The sequence below is a fragment of the Phacochoerus africanus genome, chromosome 5, assembly GCF_016906955.1.
Source record: "Phacochoerus africanus isolate WHEZ1 chromosome 5, ROS_Pafr_v1, whole genome shotgun sequence".
In the NCBI taxonomy this organism is placed as follows: domain Eukaryota; kingdom Metazoa; phylum Chordata; class Mammalia; order Artiodactyla; family Suidae; genus Phacochoerus; species Phacochoerus africanus.
This window is the reverse complement of record NC_062548.1, coordinates 64,417,671-64,432,741: the sequence shown is the minus strand read 5'-3', so window position 1 is coordinate 64,432,741 and position 15,071 is coordinate 64,417,671. Positions and strand designations below refer to the sequence as shown.

General features: G+C 40.3%; 1 protein-coding gene across 1 annotated transcript in view; it reads left to right on the top strand.

Annotated features, from left to right (window-relative positions):
• The window catches only part of DNAH6 (dynein axonemal heavy chain 6), a 258,349-nt gene that overhangs the window by 99,744 nt on the left and 143,534 nt on the right, over nt 1-15,071 (top strand). The window contains exons 27-33 of the mRNA XM_047781653.1: nt 166-291; nt 377-532; nt 828-989; nt 5,552-5,689; nt 6,929-7,096; nt 9,801-9,949; nt 11,318-11,425. Of these exons, the coding sequence (XP_047637609.1) occupies nt 166-291; nt 377-532; nt 828-989; nt 5,552-5,689; nt 6,929-7,096; nt 9,801-9,949; nt 11,318-11,425 (1,007 nt within the window). The remainder of the gene's footprint in view (nt 1-165; nt 292-376; nt 533-827; nt 990-5,551; nt 5,690-6,928; nt 7,097-9,800; nt 9,950-11,317; nt 11,426-15,071) is intronic.

Here is a 15,071-nt window from a genome sequence, read left to right as displayed (position 1 = left end):
GTAGATCTGCTGAAAATTGGAATAGACATTTGCCAAAACTTTCTAGTTTTATAGCTAATTTTATAGTTTTGGCAAATGTCTATTCCAAATTTAATAGTAAAAAGATATACATGTAAGCTGACTTTTGAAAATTAATTACTACAAATTCTTTTTTTTAATCTGTAGAGATTAAATGCCCTGGCTGCTATAGTCCGAGGCAGTCTTCCTAAACTACACAGGAACATCATAACTGCCTTAATTACTATTGACGTACATGCCAGAGATATAGTCACCGAACTTGTTCAAGCCAAGGTACCTATTTCTTTTAAATAAAAACATATATTTCTTTCTGAAATGAGTGCATCTAATATGTGTATCATTGTTATCATTTACGAAGGTAGAGGCAGTTGAATCCTTTGACTGGCAGAGACAGCTGCGCTATTATTGGGATATAGACGTGGACAACTGTGTGGCGAGGATGGCGCTCTCTCAGTACACTTATGGCTATGAGTATTTGGGTGCATGCCCAAGATTAGTTATCACTCCTCTCACGGTAAGTTACTGAACATTTAGATTCATGTTGACGTAAGACTGCTTTTTGAAAATCAAAATAGTCCTGAAAAGTTTCCATCTAACATCAACCCTGGAAAGGATTTGCCATGAATGCGTCTTTGGGAAGCAGAGATTTGTGTTATTTCATTATGCGCCTGGATTTTTTAGGATACTCCCACTTCTATAGAACCTTTCATAAAAAAAATAATGACCCTCCTGCTATAGAAAGGAAAGGACTTATACATTGGTGGCCAGAGGCAGTTTCCTTCAATAATGACCATTTATCCTTTCTCTAGGATCGCTGCTACCTTTGCCTCATGGGGGCTTTGCAGCTCGACCTGGGAGGTGCGCCAGCTGGTCCTGCTGGCACTGGGAAAACCGAGACTACCAAAGACCTTGCAAAGGCTCTTGCCATCCAGTGTGTGGTCTTTAACTGCTCTGATGGGCTGGACTACAAGGTACAGTCCCAGCATCTGAACACTAACATTAAGTGTTCTGTGTGGTTTTCTCTATCTGCAACATGACACAAGAAAAGAAGGAGAAAATGGGGGGTGGGGTCACAAGCATGGGAAATTAGTAGGGGCAAAGGAATAAATAGAGCAAAGGAGGAGAGTCAGCACTTGATTAAAAAAATAGGCGCAAGATCCAAATAGACATTTTTCCAAGGAAAACATACAGATAGCCAACAGGCTCATGAAAACATGCTCAATGTCATTAATCATCAGAGAAATGCAAGCCTAAACCACAGTGAGATCAACCCCCACTTGTGAGAATGGTTATTATCAAAAAGACCCCCCAAAAAAATGTTGGTGAGGATGTACAGAAAAGGGAGCCCTTGTACGCTCTTGGTAGGAAAGTAAATTGGTGAAACCACTATGGAAAACAAGGAGGTTCCTCAAAATACTAGAAATAGAACTGCCATAAGATCCGGCAATTCCAGTCCTGGGTATCTATGTGAAGAAAATGAAAACATGAATTTGAAAAGATGAACGTACCCCAATATTCATAGCAGCATTATTTGCAATAGCCAAGATATGGAAGCAACCTAAGTGTCCATCAACAGATGTATGGCTAAAGAAGATGTATGGATACATATATACATACATACATACATATACACACACGTGTGTGCACGCGCACATATACATATATAAAATCTCCCACATTTTCTTCTGAGCAGTATTACTCAGCCGTACAAAGGAACGATCTTGCCATTCGCAACAACATGGGTGGACCTGGAGGGTATTGTGTTTAGTAAATAAAAAAGGCAAATACTCTGTTATCACTTACATATGGAATCTAAAAAAAAAAAAAAAAACCAGAGAATATAACAAAAAAGAAACAGACTCACAGATACAGAGAACAAATTATAACAAACTAGTAGTTACCAGTGGGGAAAGGGAAGAGGGAAAGACGTAAGAGGGGTAGGGGATTAAGAGGCATAAAATAAATAAGTCACAAGAATACATTGTACAACACAGGGAATATAGCCAATATTTTATAATAACTGTAAGTGGAGTTTAATCTGTAAAAATACTGAATCGCTATATTGTACACCCAAAAGTAATGTAATGTTGTAAATCAACTATACCTCAATTTTTAAAGATGTCGATGAGGAAAATTCTTTATAGAAAAATAACAGCTAATACATGCAGGATGATAACATTAGAAATTTCTATTTTTCCTTTAGAAGTTTTATAGTATCTGCCCTTACATTTAGGTCTTTGAGTTTATTTTTGTGTATGGTGTTAGAGAATGTTCTAATTTGCAAACTCTTAAAAACCACTAGATCTGACAGTCACCACCATTTTCAAAACCACATGAAAAGGGTAATTGTAACGTTTGTAATGGCTGGATCAGTCTAATTATCCATTGGTCAATCAACACTTCCCTGAATGTGAGACAGCCAAGGAAATATGCATCTCCTGCTATGGTATGCAGTCTGAATTACTCCTGTCCAAAAATACTTAAACCTCAATGAGTCTAATTAAGTCTCTATGGAGTTCCTGTCATGGCTCAGTGGTTAACGAATCGACTAGGAACCATGAAGTTGGGGGTTCGATCCCTGGCCTTGCTCAGTGGGTTAAGGATCTGGCGTTGCTGTGAGATATGGTGTAGGTTGCAGATGTGGCTCAGATCCCGCGTTGCTGTGGCTCTGGCATAAGCTGGCGGCTACAGCTCCGATTGGACCCCTAGCCCGGGAACCTCCATATCCTGCGAGTGTGGCCCTGAAAAGACAAAAAGACCAAAAAAAAAAAAATTAAGTCTCTAGATTTAAATACAATTTTCAAGAAGTATATTAGATAGGGAGTTCCCATCACGGTGCAGCAGAAACAAATCCAACTAGTATCCATGAAAGTGCGGGTTCAATCCCTGGCCTCACTCAGTGGGTTGGGGATCCAGTGTCGCTGTCAGCTGTGGTGTAGGTCACAAAGGCAGCTCGGATCCTGTGTTGCTGTGGCTGTGGAGTAGGCCGGCAGCTGTAGCTCTGATTCGACCCCTAGCCTGAGAACTTCCATGTGCCATGGGTGTGACCCTAAAAAGCAAAAAAAAATTTTAAAAGAAGTATATAAAATAGAGAAATATATTAATACCAGAAGAATACAATCAACCCAATATGGAATGCAAGAAAATTCATAGGGAAAATAACCTATAGACCTTTTTTTAAAAGTGCATAAAGGGAAAGGATGCATGGAACTGCTATACATTTAAAGAGATTCAGAATTAACCAAATGAAATGTTTGGATCTTGTTTGCATCCTTATGTAAATAAACCAACTGTAAAAGGAGAATCGGGGAAAATTGAACGTGGACTGGTATTAGATAACATTAAGGAATTGCCTGGTTTTTGTTTTAATATGTTAATAGTATTGGTTTGGTGTTTTGTTTTTAATGTTCTTACACATTAGAGATTTATGGGGAAATACTAATGATGTCTGGGATTTGTTTGAAAATACTACAATAACAACATAAAGTGTTAGTAGAATTTTTTTAAAAAAGCAGAATATTGATAATCATTAAGCTGTCATATACCTTCTTTTACCTCTTAGGTATGTTTGAAATACTGCAATACAAAAACTTTTTTAAAAGTATAAAACATCAGGACTTCCCGTCGTGGTGCACCGGAAATTAATCCGACTAGGAACCATAAGAATGGGGGTTTGATCCCTGGCCTCACTCAGTGGGTTAAAGATCTGGCATTGCCCTGAGCTGTGGTGTAGGTTGCAGGCACAGCTCAGATCTGGCATTGCTGTGGCTGTGGTGCAGGCTGGCAGCTGTGGCTCCAATTTGACCCCTAGCCTGGGAACCTCCATATGCCATGGGTGCAGCTCTACAAAGACAAAAAAAAAAAAAAAAAGACAAAAAAAAGTATAAAACATCAAAGTGGCATAAATATCTCCAAAAATTATCTTTAACAGTCAATCAGTTTTTGCTGCATAATTAGTTCCTTTTAAGAAAGGGGGAAGATTAGCCCCTGACTGCTCTCAGCTGAGAGCTGGCCTGGTTCAAACTGACTCTGCTTCCCCAGTTGAACACAGTTTCACAGACCACCAACATCGGACCGGTCACTTTGTGTCCATGATACAGGGAGACAAAAAAACCATACCATAATCATATCTGAAGACAGACACAAATAAGAACTCTGTCCAAACCACAAAAATAACCAAATATCCTTTCTCGACTAATCTGAGTAACTGCTGCACTCTTACCAACACCTTGAGCCGCACTCCTAGATAGATGCTATTATGATATATTATGATACCCATCATGGAATTGCCCCTGCTTTCTGCCAATACAAATTTAGAGTGTTGTGGTGTCGCCTAAAAAGATATGTTCAGTTTCTATTGGCTGATACCTGTGAATGTGACCTGATTTGGATGTCTTCGCAGATGTAACCCAGCTAAGGTGAGGTCATCCTGGACCTGGATGAACCCTAATCAAACAACTAGTATATTGATAAGAAGAAGGACATTCAGACATAGATACACAAGAAAGGAGAAGACCATGTGAAAATACACAGGAGGCAAACCAAGGAACACTAGGGGTTGGCTACAAACATGAAAAACTATGAAGCCATAAGCAAAAATGCGCCCCTAGAGTGAATATAGCTCTGCCAACACCTTAATTTCAGACTTATAGACTCCAGAACTATGCAAGAATAAATTTCTGTTGTTTTAAGCCACCCAGTTTATGGTAATTTGTTACAATAGCCCTGGGAAACTAATACATAGAGCAAAACCCACTTCACTGAACCTTCCCCAGACTTTTCTGTAACAAGTCCTCCTAAAGTTCTTTTACTGAGCTATCCCATGCTTCCCCATGGCGTGTGGTCTCCCTTATTGCAATAAGAAATACCCACCCCCCCTTTTTTTTATACCATGGGTGAGTTCCAGTGATCTTTTTATTTTATTCTCCCATATCTTATGATCTCCCTACAGCATGCCTATAGTCGACGTCCATAGGCTAAATATCACTAAAGATCCTAATATCTCCCAAAGATAATATCTCCCCCTTGCTCTATAAGGCAGTCCTTGGGTTTTAGCTTGGTCGGAGAAGGTCAGCGCTGCCAGCTTCAAGAGCCCTCTTTACTCTGTGCTTATGCTCAGTGGTTTCTGTATGTTATCTGCCATTTGTAGGACCTTGTAAAGGCAAGAAAATCTTCCATTAATTAAGTTTTTTAAGGTTTTCATAGGTCACTAAGTGTGTCTATGTTTTCGTTTTCTTTGAGAACCTCTGAAGTATTTACATAGATGAACGGAGGTTATGACAAAGTAGGAAAATTGATCAGATTGTCATTTTATTTTAAAATAAAAATTAGCTTTAAATCATTTAGAGAGAGGCAAAAAGATATTTCCTCTTACAGAAAGGTGTTAACTTGTAACGTCACCCAGGATTCACATAAAATTATTGGTTATTTGCAGATACCACCACTTTTCTTGTTCATATTTCAGCTCAAAATTTAACTTTTGAAGGAGTTCAACTCTGCAGTGCAGAGTTAAATGGTATTATTTTGATTTCAGATGATGGGGCGTTTCTTCAGTGGTCTGGCACAGTCGGGGGCCTGGTGCTGCTTTGATGAATTTAATCGAATTGACATAGAAGTGTTGTCAGTCATTGCACAGCAACTCATTACCATCAGAAATGCCAAAGCTGCAAAGGTAAGGCCCTGGGCAGTTGTCTGAGAACTCCCTGACTCTGGCTCTCATTATCTCCCAAAAGCAATTCCTTCCTGATCCCCCTGTCTGTGCTTTGTCTAACTTCTCCAATGCCATCTTTGGTCCTATCCCTCTGCTCAAAATTCTCTAGATGCAAACTATTGCATTTGGAGTGGATAAGCAATAACATCCTGCTGTGTAGCCCAGGAAACTGTATCCAGTCACCTGTGATGGAACATGATGGAGGATAATGTGAGAAAAAGAGTATATATATGTATGTATATATGTATGACTGGGTCACTTTGCAGTACAGTAGAAATTGACACTGTAAATCAACTATAATCGAAAAAAATCATAAAATTTAAAAATTTTTAAAATTAAAATTCTCTGCTCCTCTCCACCCATGGAACAAAACCTAAATTAATTAGCCTAGCATGCAAGATTTGTGATGCTCAGGCCCCAGCCTACTTACACTTTCCTCCTAGAACTCTATCCTTTAGCAAAGTGAATAGCTGGTCAGTCCCTGAACATGCAATCTGTTTCTGGTTCCTCCTCCCTTGGATTGGAATGGCTGCCTTGATCATCTGCATGAAATGCCCTCTTCATTCTCTAGGTGCCAGGTGGGCTCCCTGCTCCTCCTATGAGATTTGCTCCCTCCAGGCTTTACAGACACCTCCACTATCTAGTGCACTGTATGGTCACAGTGCCAGACCTGACTCCACACAGCAAACCCAGGAGCTTCTCAAGGGCTCCCCTTCAACTTTCCATATCCGTGCCTAGCCCACTGCCCACCTGCAATAGGTACTTAACAAGCATTTGCTGTTGAATAAAAGTGAAAGGTAATTCCAATGACACCACCAGTGGGACCTTAACCACCTAAGGACTAAGATCAGATTCAACTTCTTGGGGACACCAGAAAGGGGTGGTGGTGAAGGTTTAGTGGCTGTTAAACCTCAGCTGAATTGAGGAGTCTCAGCAAAAGATGTTGAGGCCTAGATTACAGAAGGAAGAGGTAGTTGGGCCAAGGCAGGGGTAGGAAAGCAGGGAGCAGGAAATATTTTAGCCCAAAAGAGACTGAGTGGGTAGGACAGAATCAGAAAGGAAAGCATTCCAACAGCAGGATTCAGTAGTATTTGCTTGAAAGCACATGACACAAGTTTTGTACTTAAGTCATCACTATGAGGAAGAATTTACAAATGTTTTGAGAAGTGTTAACTTATATTTTCTCTTTCCTTTCAACAGCTTTCTAGATTCATGTTTGAGGGGCGGGAAATAAAGTTGGTTATGACTTGTGCAGCCTTCATCACAATGAATCCTGGATATGCAGGCAGAACCGAATTGCCAGATAATTTGAAAGCCCTGTTTAGACCCTTTGCAATGATGGTTCCAAATTATGCGTTGATCGCAGAGGTGAGCTTCACATAATAAAGCAGCAAAACTTCAAGCTTGTTTCTTTTATTTGCTTTTTGATTATATTATGATGGGAAGCTTCCTTTGTGAATCCACCCTGGCCAAGGTTATGTAGTATTGTTTCCTCAAGTGTAAATACGATCATTATCAATAATAGAATGTTTTTGTGTGTGTGTGTGTGTGTATATATGTGCCTACCCATGTGTGTGTGTGTGTTGTAACCGCTATGCCCCTAATGTGCAGAATGGTATCTGGAATCCAGTAACCCCCTAAAACTGGAATGAATCAATGAGTTTAATTAATTAGTTCATTTGGGTTTATCAGTTCATATCTAGGAATTAAAATGTCTAGCTTCATTCTAAAAATACTGTATTAGGGAGTTCCCATAGTGGCTCAGTGGGTTACAAACTTGACTAGTATCCATGAGGATGTGGGTTCAATCCCTGGCCTTTCTCAGGGGGTTAAGGATCTGGTCTTGTCACAAGCTGTGGCAGAGGTTGCAGATGCGTCTCAGATCTGGCGTTGCTGGGGCTGTGGCAGAGACTGGCAGCTGCAACTCCAGTTTGAAGCCTGGGAGCTTCCATATGCTGCAGGTATGGCCCAGAAAAGCAAAAATAAAAAGATAAAGTAAAATAAAATATTTTATTTTGTATTAATGTCACCTTTCTTGGTGCACTATTTTTCATTAGAGTCAAGGAATGTTGAGTTAGAAACAACACTAATCCCTATGATGGAGAGCATGAAATGGTTTCTAGTCCATATCAGCTAAGTCAAAAATTAGTAATCATGAATAAATTAATTATTTATGATTGTTTTTGTTCCTCTGTATCTCTCTAGGAATCTTTCAATTTAAACTACTTTTTGTTTCTTCATATTAGCTAAGAACCAGTGTATTTAAATTTTACATGTATTTTTCTTGACACTTTTTACTGAGGTGTAATTTATATAGTAAATTTCCCAGATTGTAAGCATACAACTGAGTGAATTCTTACATGTGTATTCACCTGCGTGATCATCATGACCAAGATACAGGATGTTTTCAGGACTCTAGAAAGCCCCTGTGCCCACCACAGCCCTTCGGCAAGGGGCACCACCCCTTTGAGAACAGAACCCTCAGAAAGCATGTGTTACTCCTGCAGCTAATAAATTCCTTATGTGATAACAGCTAATTTAAAATATTCCTCCAAATGAAGAAGTAATGACCTAAGAATAGAATAGACCATATCAAATCCTATCATTAGAAAAATTACAGCTTTTATAAGTATAATGTCTGTAGCATCTCATGAGCCCCCCAGCGCCCTCTGTGGGTGGGGTGGGTGGTGGGTAGTAAAGGCAGGTGGTGTCTTCACTCCAGACCCTCTGTGGACAGGGCCAGACACTGACTTGCTTATTGTCCAGAGCTGGTAGGAAGAAAATCAGGTTTAGAACTTAGTCTAACATCGTGTTCCCATCTCATGTTTGTCCTGGTATTTTACTCAATAATTGATTGAGGAGCGTTTTTCCAATAAATTTTATCATATTTATAATTGTGCAACTGTCATCACAGTGTAATTTTAGAACATTTCCATCCCAAACCCCCAGTCCACTCCTCTCTCCCCCAACCTGTCCCCTTTGATGACCATAAGTTTTTCAAAGTCTGTAAGTCAGTTTCTATTCTGCGAATAAGTTCATTTGTATCCTTAACTAAAGAAATTTAAAAATCCAATACTATTCCTATTGTCGTTCCCAACTGAATGACTTGGGTCTGTCATCAGGAAATATTTTTAATCACCTGCAGTGCACAGAGCACTGGGCTAATAGGTGATGACAGAGCAATGAACAAAATAGGCACCAGTAAGGAATCTGCGTGTCATCTTAAATCTTGATTCTGAGGACAACTGCAGTGATTTGAATAGATTATAGATTGAGAGAAGGGTCCATACCCACCTTCACTGTCCTCATTGGCTTATCCAAACCAAAGATACAGAAACTCGTCAGAGACAAGGTACCCCCTAGGGCAGGGGAGAGACTGTAAAACTTTGCATAGCTCCCCTGGAATCCCAGAGAGCCTAAAGGGAGCACATCACTGTCACTGTCCCATCAGGGAAGCTCCAGTTTTGCTTCTGTACTTGCACTTTACAGCACCATCCAGCCTCCACTATGTGAACATTTTCACAGTGGGCTTTGCTGTCCCTTGGACTAAATGTCACCACAACTACATCTTCATCTGTGTAAATCAAGCAGACGCAGTGCTCAGGGTGTCCCTGTTTAGCCTACCTTTCACCTCGTAGCGCAAAACCCTCTTCCCTCTAATCTTTACATTTCTTTGTTAAAGGGCATGACAACTTGGAGAGGTATAAGATCTAAAGTGGATTTTTTTTTTTTTGGTCTTTTTGTCTTTTGAGGGCCATGCTCACGGCATATGGAGGTTCCCAGGCTGTGGGTCAAATCAGAGCTGTAGCCGCCAGCCTACACCAGAGCCACAGCAATGTAGGATCTGAGCCGCATCTGTGACCTACACCACAGCTCACGGCAACACCAGATCCTTAACCCACTGAGTGAGGCCAGAGCTCGAACTTGCAACCTCATGGTTCCTAGTTGGATTCATTTCCCCTGTGCCACGACGGGAACTCCCCTAAAGTGGATTTTGAATACATTGGTACTATGGTGATAGATTGTTACAAGTATGATATAATAAGCATTGCTTTATATATTTCCATTCTAGGTAATTCTGTATTCTGAAGGATTTGAATCCAGTAAAATATTAGCAAGAAAAATGACTCAGATGTATAAGCTTTGCAGTGAGCAGCTCTCGCAGCAGGATCACTATGACTTTGGCATGAGGGCCGTAAAGTCTGTGCTGGTCATGGCTGGGTAAGAAACCCAAGTGGGCAGGAGTCAACTTCCAGACCAGGTCACCAAACGCATGTTATGAGTGATTTACAGATGGCTCTTGACACAGTAGGCAATTAATAAACATTAGCTGGCACCATTGCCATCAATCTTACCTTACACCTCCCCACCTGCCACAGTGAAATGGGGCATCTCTCTTCACCCCACGATGGTTCGCCCCACTGTGAGAACCAACATGGCTTCCCCCAGACCAAACCTGAGTCCCCACAAGGCTTTGGATAATGTGCTTCCCCTGAATTCATCACATATGTGGGGTTTTACCGTACAAAAGGCTTTACCACCATCAGCTAGGATGACTAGACTTATAAGGCAGACAGTTTATTGTGTATATACACTAATTAAGTTATACGTGTGGCCTGACCAAGACTAAAACATTCAGAGAAACTTCAATTTCATTCTTCAGTTCAAGCTTATGTCCCAGACCCCACCTCTGTCTTCATAGTATGGTCTGAGGTTGAGATTTCTTTTCTAGTAAAGCAAGAGTCTTTCCTCTTTTCAGGCCCCAGCCTCTCTCCTTAGGACCTCTGGACACCTCTACTTCCAGAATCCCCAGCTTGTCCAGGCTTCTGTCTAGTCCTTCCTCTTGGGGCTTGAGTCACTGGCTCAGGCTCTGTACCCACAAAGCTTCTTCTGCCTGACTCTTCTAGTCCTGGTTCTGCGCAGATCTCCCCACCGTTCCACCCACTGTTCCTTCTTTCAACTGCCCAGAAGCAGAGTTCTCCTCTTTACAAAACTGCCATTGCAGGAAGAGGGGTGCTAAGGAGTTCAAACACACTTATAGTTGGAGAACACAGCCACAGCCCAGGGGTGAGACAGACAAAAGAGCAGTCATGTAATGTGTGAGGGCAGTGATGGGGCTATGCCCAGGGGTTGAAAGGTGGGGATGGAGGGACTTTCTAGAGAAAGGAATGACTGACCTGGATTTTGATAGAGAAATATGAGCCAGCAAAAGAGCAAAGCAGAGCATTCTGGACTGAGAGAAAAGAAAGTCACAGAGATGTGAATCACCATGGTATTTTCAAGGAACTGTAAATTCACATTGGATAAAGCCTGGATTGATGGGGGGAGTGTGAGAAAATGTCACTTGTCATTGTCCTCTAGGCGTCGTTCTCCTTGAGGCTGTGTAGCCTGTGCCTGACTTGTCCATGTCCTCTCTTGGAGATGGATGCTGGGCATGTGAGGGAAATTGGTCCCCTCCTTCCTGCAGGAATCTGCAGTGGGGTGCCCTCCACAGCTTTTTGCAAGCAGAATCCCGGACCCACAGGTTTGGAGAATCACATGCGATATTATGTTCTCTCACTGTCATCTGAATTATTCCTTTAAATTCAGGTCTTTAAAAAGAGAGAACCCAAACCTCAGTGAAGATGTGGTGTTGATAAGAGCTTTACGAGACTCTAACTTGCCAAAATTCCTGACAGATGATGCTATTCTATTCAGGTAAATTTCTCTATGTTGCAGATAAAGCATGGCTACTCTGTGGAGGTTAAGGATAGCTTATCTTCACATATGTCTGTCTCTAACAAGGTACCATCTTTTCTAGAGATGCTTACTGCAATTTATTTTTTTATCTTTTTTATTATTACTCAAATGAATTTATCACATATGTAGTTGTACAATGATCATAACAATCCAATTTTATAGGATTTCCATCCCATACCCCAAGCACATCCCCCACCCCCCAAACTGTCTCCTCTGGAGACCATAAGTTTTTCATTGTCTGTGAGTCAGCATCTGTTCTGCAAAGAAGTTCACTCTGTCTTTTTTTCAGATTCCACATGTCAGTGAAAGCATTTGATGTTGGTGTCTCACTGTATGGCTGACTTCACTTAGCATGATAATTTCTAGGTCCATCCATGTTGCTAAGAATGCTGGTATTTCTTTCCTTTTAACGGCTGAGTAATATTCCATTGTGTATATGTACCGCATCTTCTTGATCCACTCCTCTGCCAATGGACATTTAGATGGTTTCCATGTCTTGGCTATTGCAAAGAGTGCTGCATTGAACATCGGAGTACATGTGTCTTTGCGAGTCATGATTTTCTCTGGATAGATGCTCAGGAGTGGGATTGCTGGATCAAATGGTAGTTCTATATTTAGTTTTCTGAGGACTCTCCATCCTGTTTTCCACAGTGGTTGCACCAATTTACAATCCTACCAACAGTGTAGTAGGGTTCCTTTTTCTCCACACCCTCTCCAGCACTCACTGTAGACTTTTGGATGATGGCCATTCTGACTGGTGTAAGGTGGTACCTCATCATGGTTTTGATTCTCATTTCTCTAATAATGAGTGATGTTGAACATCTTTTCATGTGTTTTTTGGCCATCTGTATGTCTTCTTTGGAGAACTGTCTGTTTAGATTTTCTGCCCATTTTTTGATGGGGTTTTTTGGTTTTTTGGTATGGAGTTGCAGAAGGTGTTTATAAATTTTAGAGATTGGAGTTCCTGTCGTGGCACAGTGGTTGACGAGTCAGACTAGGAACCATGAGGTTGCGGGTTCAATCCCTGGCCTCAGTGGGTTGGGGATCCAGTGTTGCCATGAGCTCTGGTGTAGGCCGCAGACGCATCTCGGATCCCGTGTTGCTGTGGCTCTGGTGTAGGCTGGCGGCTACAGCTCCAATTTGACCCCTAGCCTGGGAACCTCCATATGCCGCGGGAGTGGCCCAAGAAATGGCAAAGAGACAAAAAGACAAAAAAAAAAATTGGAGATTAATCCCTTGTCAGTTGAATCATTTGCAAAGATTTTCTCCCATTCTGTGGGTTGTCTTTTCGTTTTGTTTAGGGTTTCCTTTGCTGTGCAGAAACTTTGACGTTTGATTAGGTCCCATTTACTTATTTTTGTTTTTATTGTCAATACTCTAAGAGGTGGATCTGAGAAGATGTTGCTGTCGTTTATGTTGGCGAATGTTTGGCCTATGTTTTCCTCTAAGAATTTTATAGTGTCTGGTCTTATATCTAGGTCTTGAATTCATTTGGAGTTGATTTTTGTGTATGGTGTTAGGGAATGTTCTAATTTCATTCTTTTCCATGTGGCTGTCCAGTTTTCCCAGCACCACTTATTGAACAGGCTGTCCTTTCTCCATTGTATATTCTTGCCTCCTTTGTCATAGATTAGTTGGCTGTAGGTGCGTGGCTTACTGCAATGTAAAAAATACTAGTTTCAAATAAAGATACAAAAGTTTTAGCATCAATGCAGTCATTTATTTTTTTTTCAAAATATTGATCACCAAGCTGCATGCTAGGCAAATTAACATTTGGTTACAAATTCCTGACCTAAGAGATTATGATTTATAGGAATTGGTTAGAAATTCCTGACCCATAAGAAGCAGGTTTGGCCTTAACAAAAATGTGATTGCTTTTATCTGTTTCTACTGTTTTTATTTAATTGTATGTTTATCCAAGTCATATATGTATGTAGTTTTACAAGTAAAATGCTGTTCCAAATTACTCTCATGAAAAACAACAGTTACCTGCCCTTTACCAAGTCCATGTCCCAAAGGCAGTCATTTTCCAATTCATGTATTCCTTCTTTCATTTTGCTATTTCCCTCCATTTTTAGTGCCACATTTATGCCATCTCATGGTTTTTCAGTTTGCGATGTTATCTCTTAAGTTACGAACAGAGAGATGAGGACACGCATGTGCACTCCCCCTCCCCCACCCATCCTCTCTGTCTAGTCCTCGAGGCATAACTGGAGCTAAATATCCAGGTTTCCAAAGTTTATAATAGCTATAAAAACATTACCCAGTCTGAGCTCTCTTTCCCTTGTTATGATATTATCTAGCTTTTACTCTTCCCTGCATTTATTATCTTAGTTTTTGTTTTTTATTCCTTTACCTGCTTTTCTGTAAATCTATCACTAGTTCATTTTCAAATTCTGTAAATCTAAAAAATACAAATCAACAACCTTCAATCATATGGAACATTCTCCTGAACTGTCTCTTTGGAGGCCTCTGTCCCTCTCTCTCATCTCCGCTGCTTGCCCATCACCCCCAGTGCACATCTGTCATCCTGGGATGTCCATTTATGACCGTGCTGGGGGTTCCCTTTGCCTTTGCTATCAGATCCTCTGTTTCCCAGAACTTGCTTCTATTCACTTTTGGTAGAACAAATGTATGAAAATTCCTGTACATTTATGTTTGCACATTTATCTATAAGTGAGCATCTAGGAAATATTCCTAGATCATAGGTAATAGACATTTGACACTTAGATCCTAGGAATATGTCCTCCAAACACGTTTTATGTATATTTGTATGTTTTATATACACACACATATATATAAAAACAGCTTTATGAAAGTTCCCATTTCTTTTTTGTGTGTGTGCTTTTTAGGGCCACACTTGCGGTTTATGGAGGTTCCCAATCTAGGGGTCAAATTGGAGCTGTAGCTCCCAGCCTACACCACAGCCACAGCAGCTTGGGATCCAAGCTGTATCTGCAACCTACACCAAAGCTCACGGCAATGCTAGATCCTTAACCCACTGAGCAAGGCCAGGGATCGAACCTGTGTCCTCATGGATGCTACTCAGATTTGTTAACTGCTGAGCCACAACGGGAACTCCTGAAAATTCCCATTTATATGTTTTAAAGAGAGAGAGAGAGACCAAATGTAGTAGCCCATTTTAATATGCATTAAATTATCAGTATCACTGAGCATCATTTTTGTTCATTAGCCAAAAGTCAGTTATTCAGTTGTAGTCTTTTATATATCAATTTGTGAGAACCCAAACTTTATCTAGTATAAAAATTGGAAATGTTTCTCTAACTGTATCATTTACACTTTATAGAACAAAAGCCTTTTGCTATAGAAGTTTGTTGTGTGCTTCTTTTTATTTCTTCATTTTATCAACATTTTCTCACAGTTATAAATTTTTTGTCTTTCTTAGACAATTTCTTACCAGTGTTGCAAAATTCATTTTATATTTTCATCTAGTACCTTTTTTCATTGCTCTTTTTAAATTGTAGTTGATTTACAACATTATATTAGTTTCAAATGTACAGCATGATGAGTCAATATTTATAGTTTATACTTCAATTAAAAGTTATTATAAAATACTGGCTATATTCCCTGTGATATATATTAT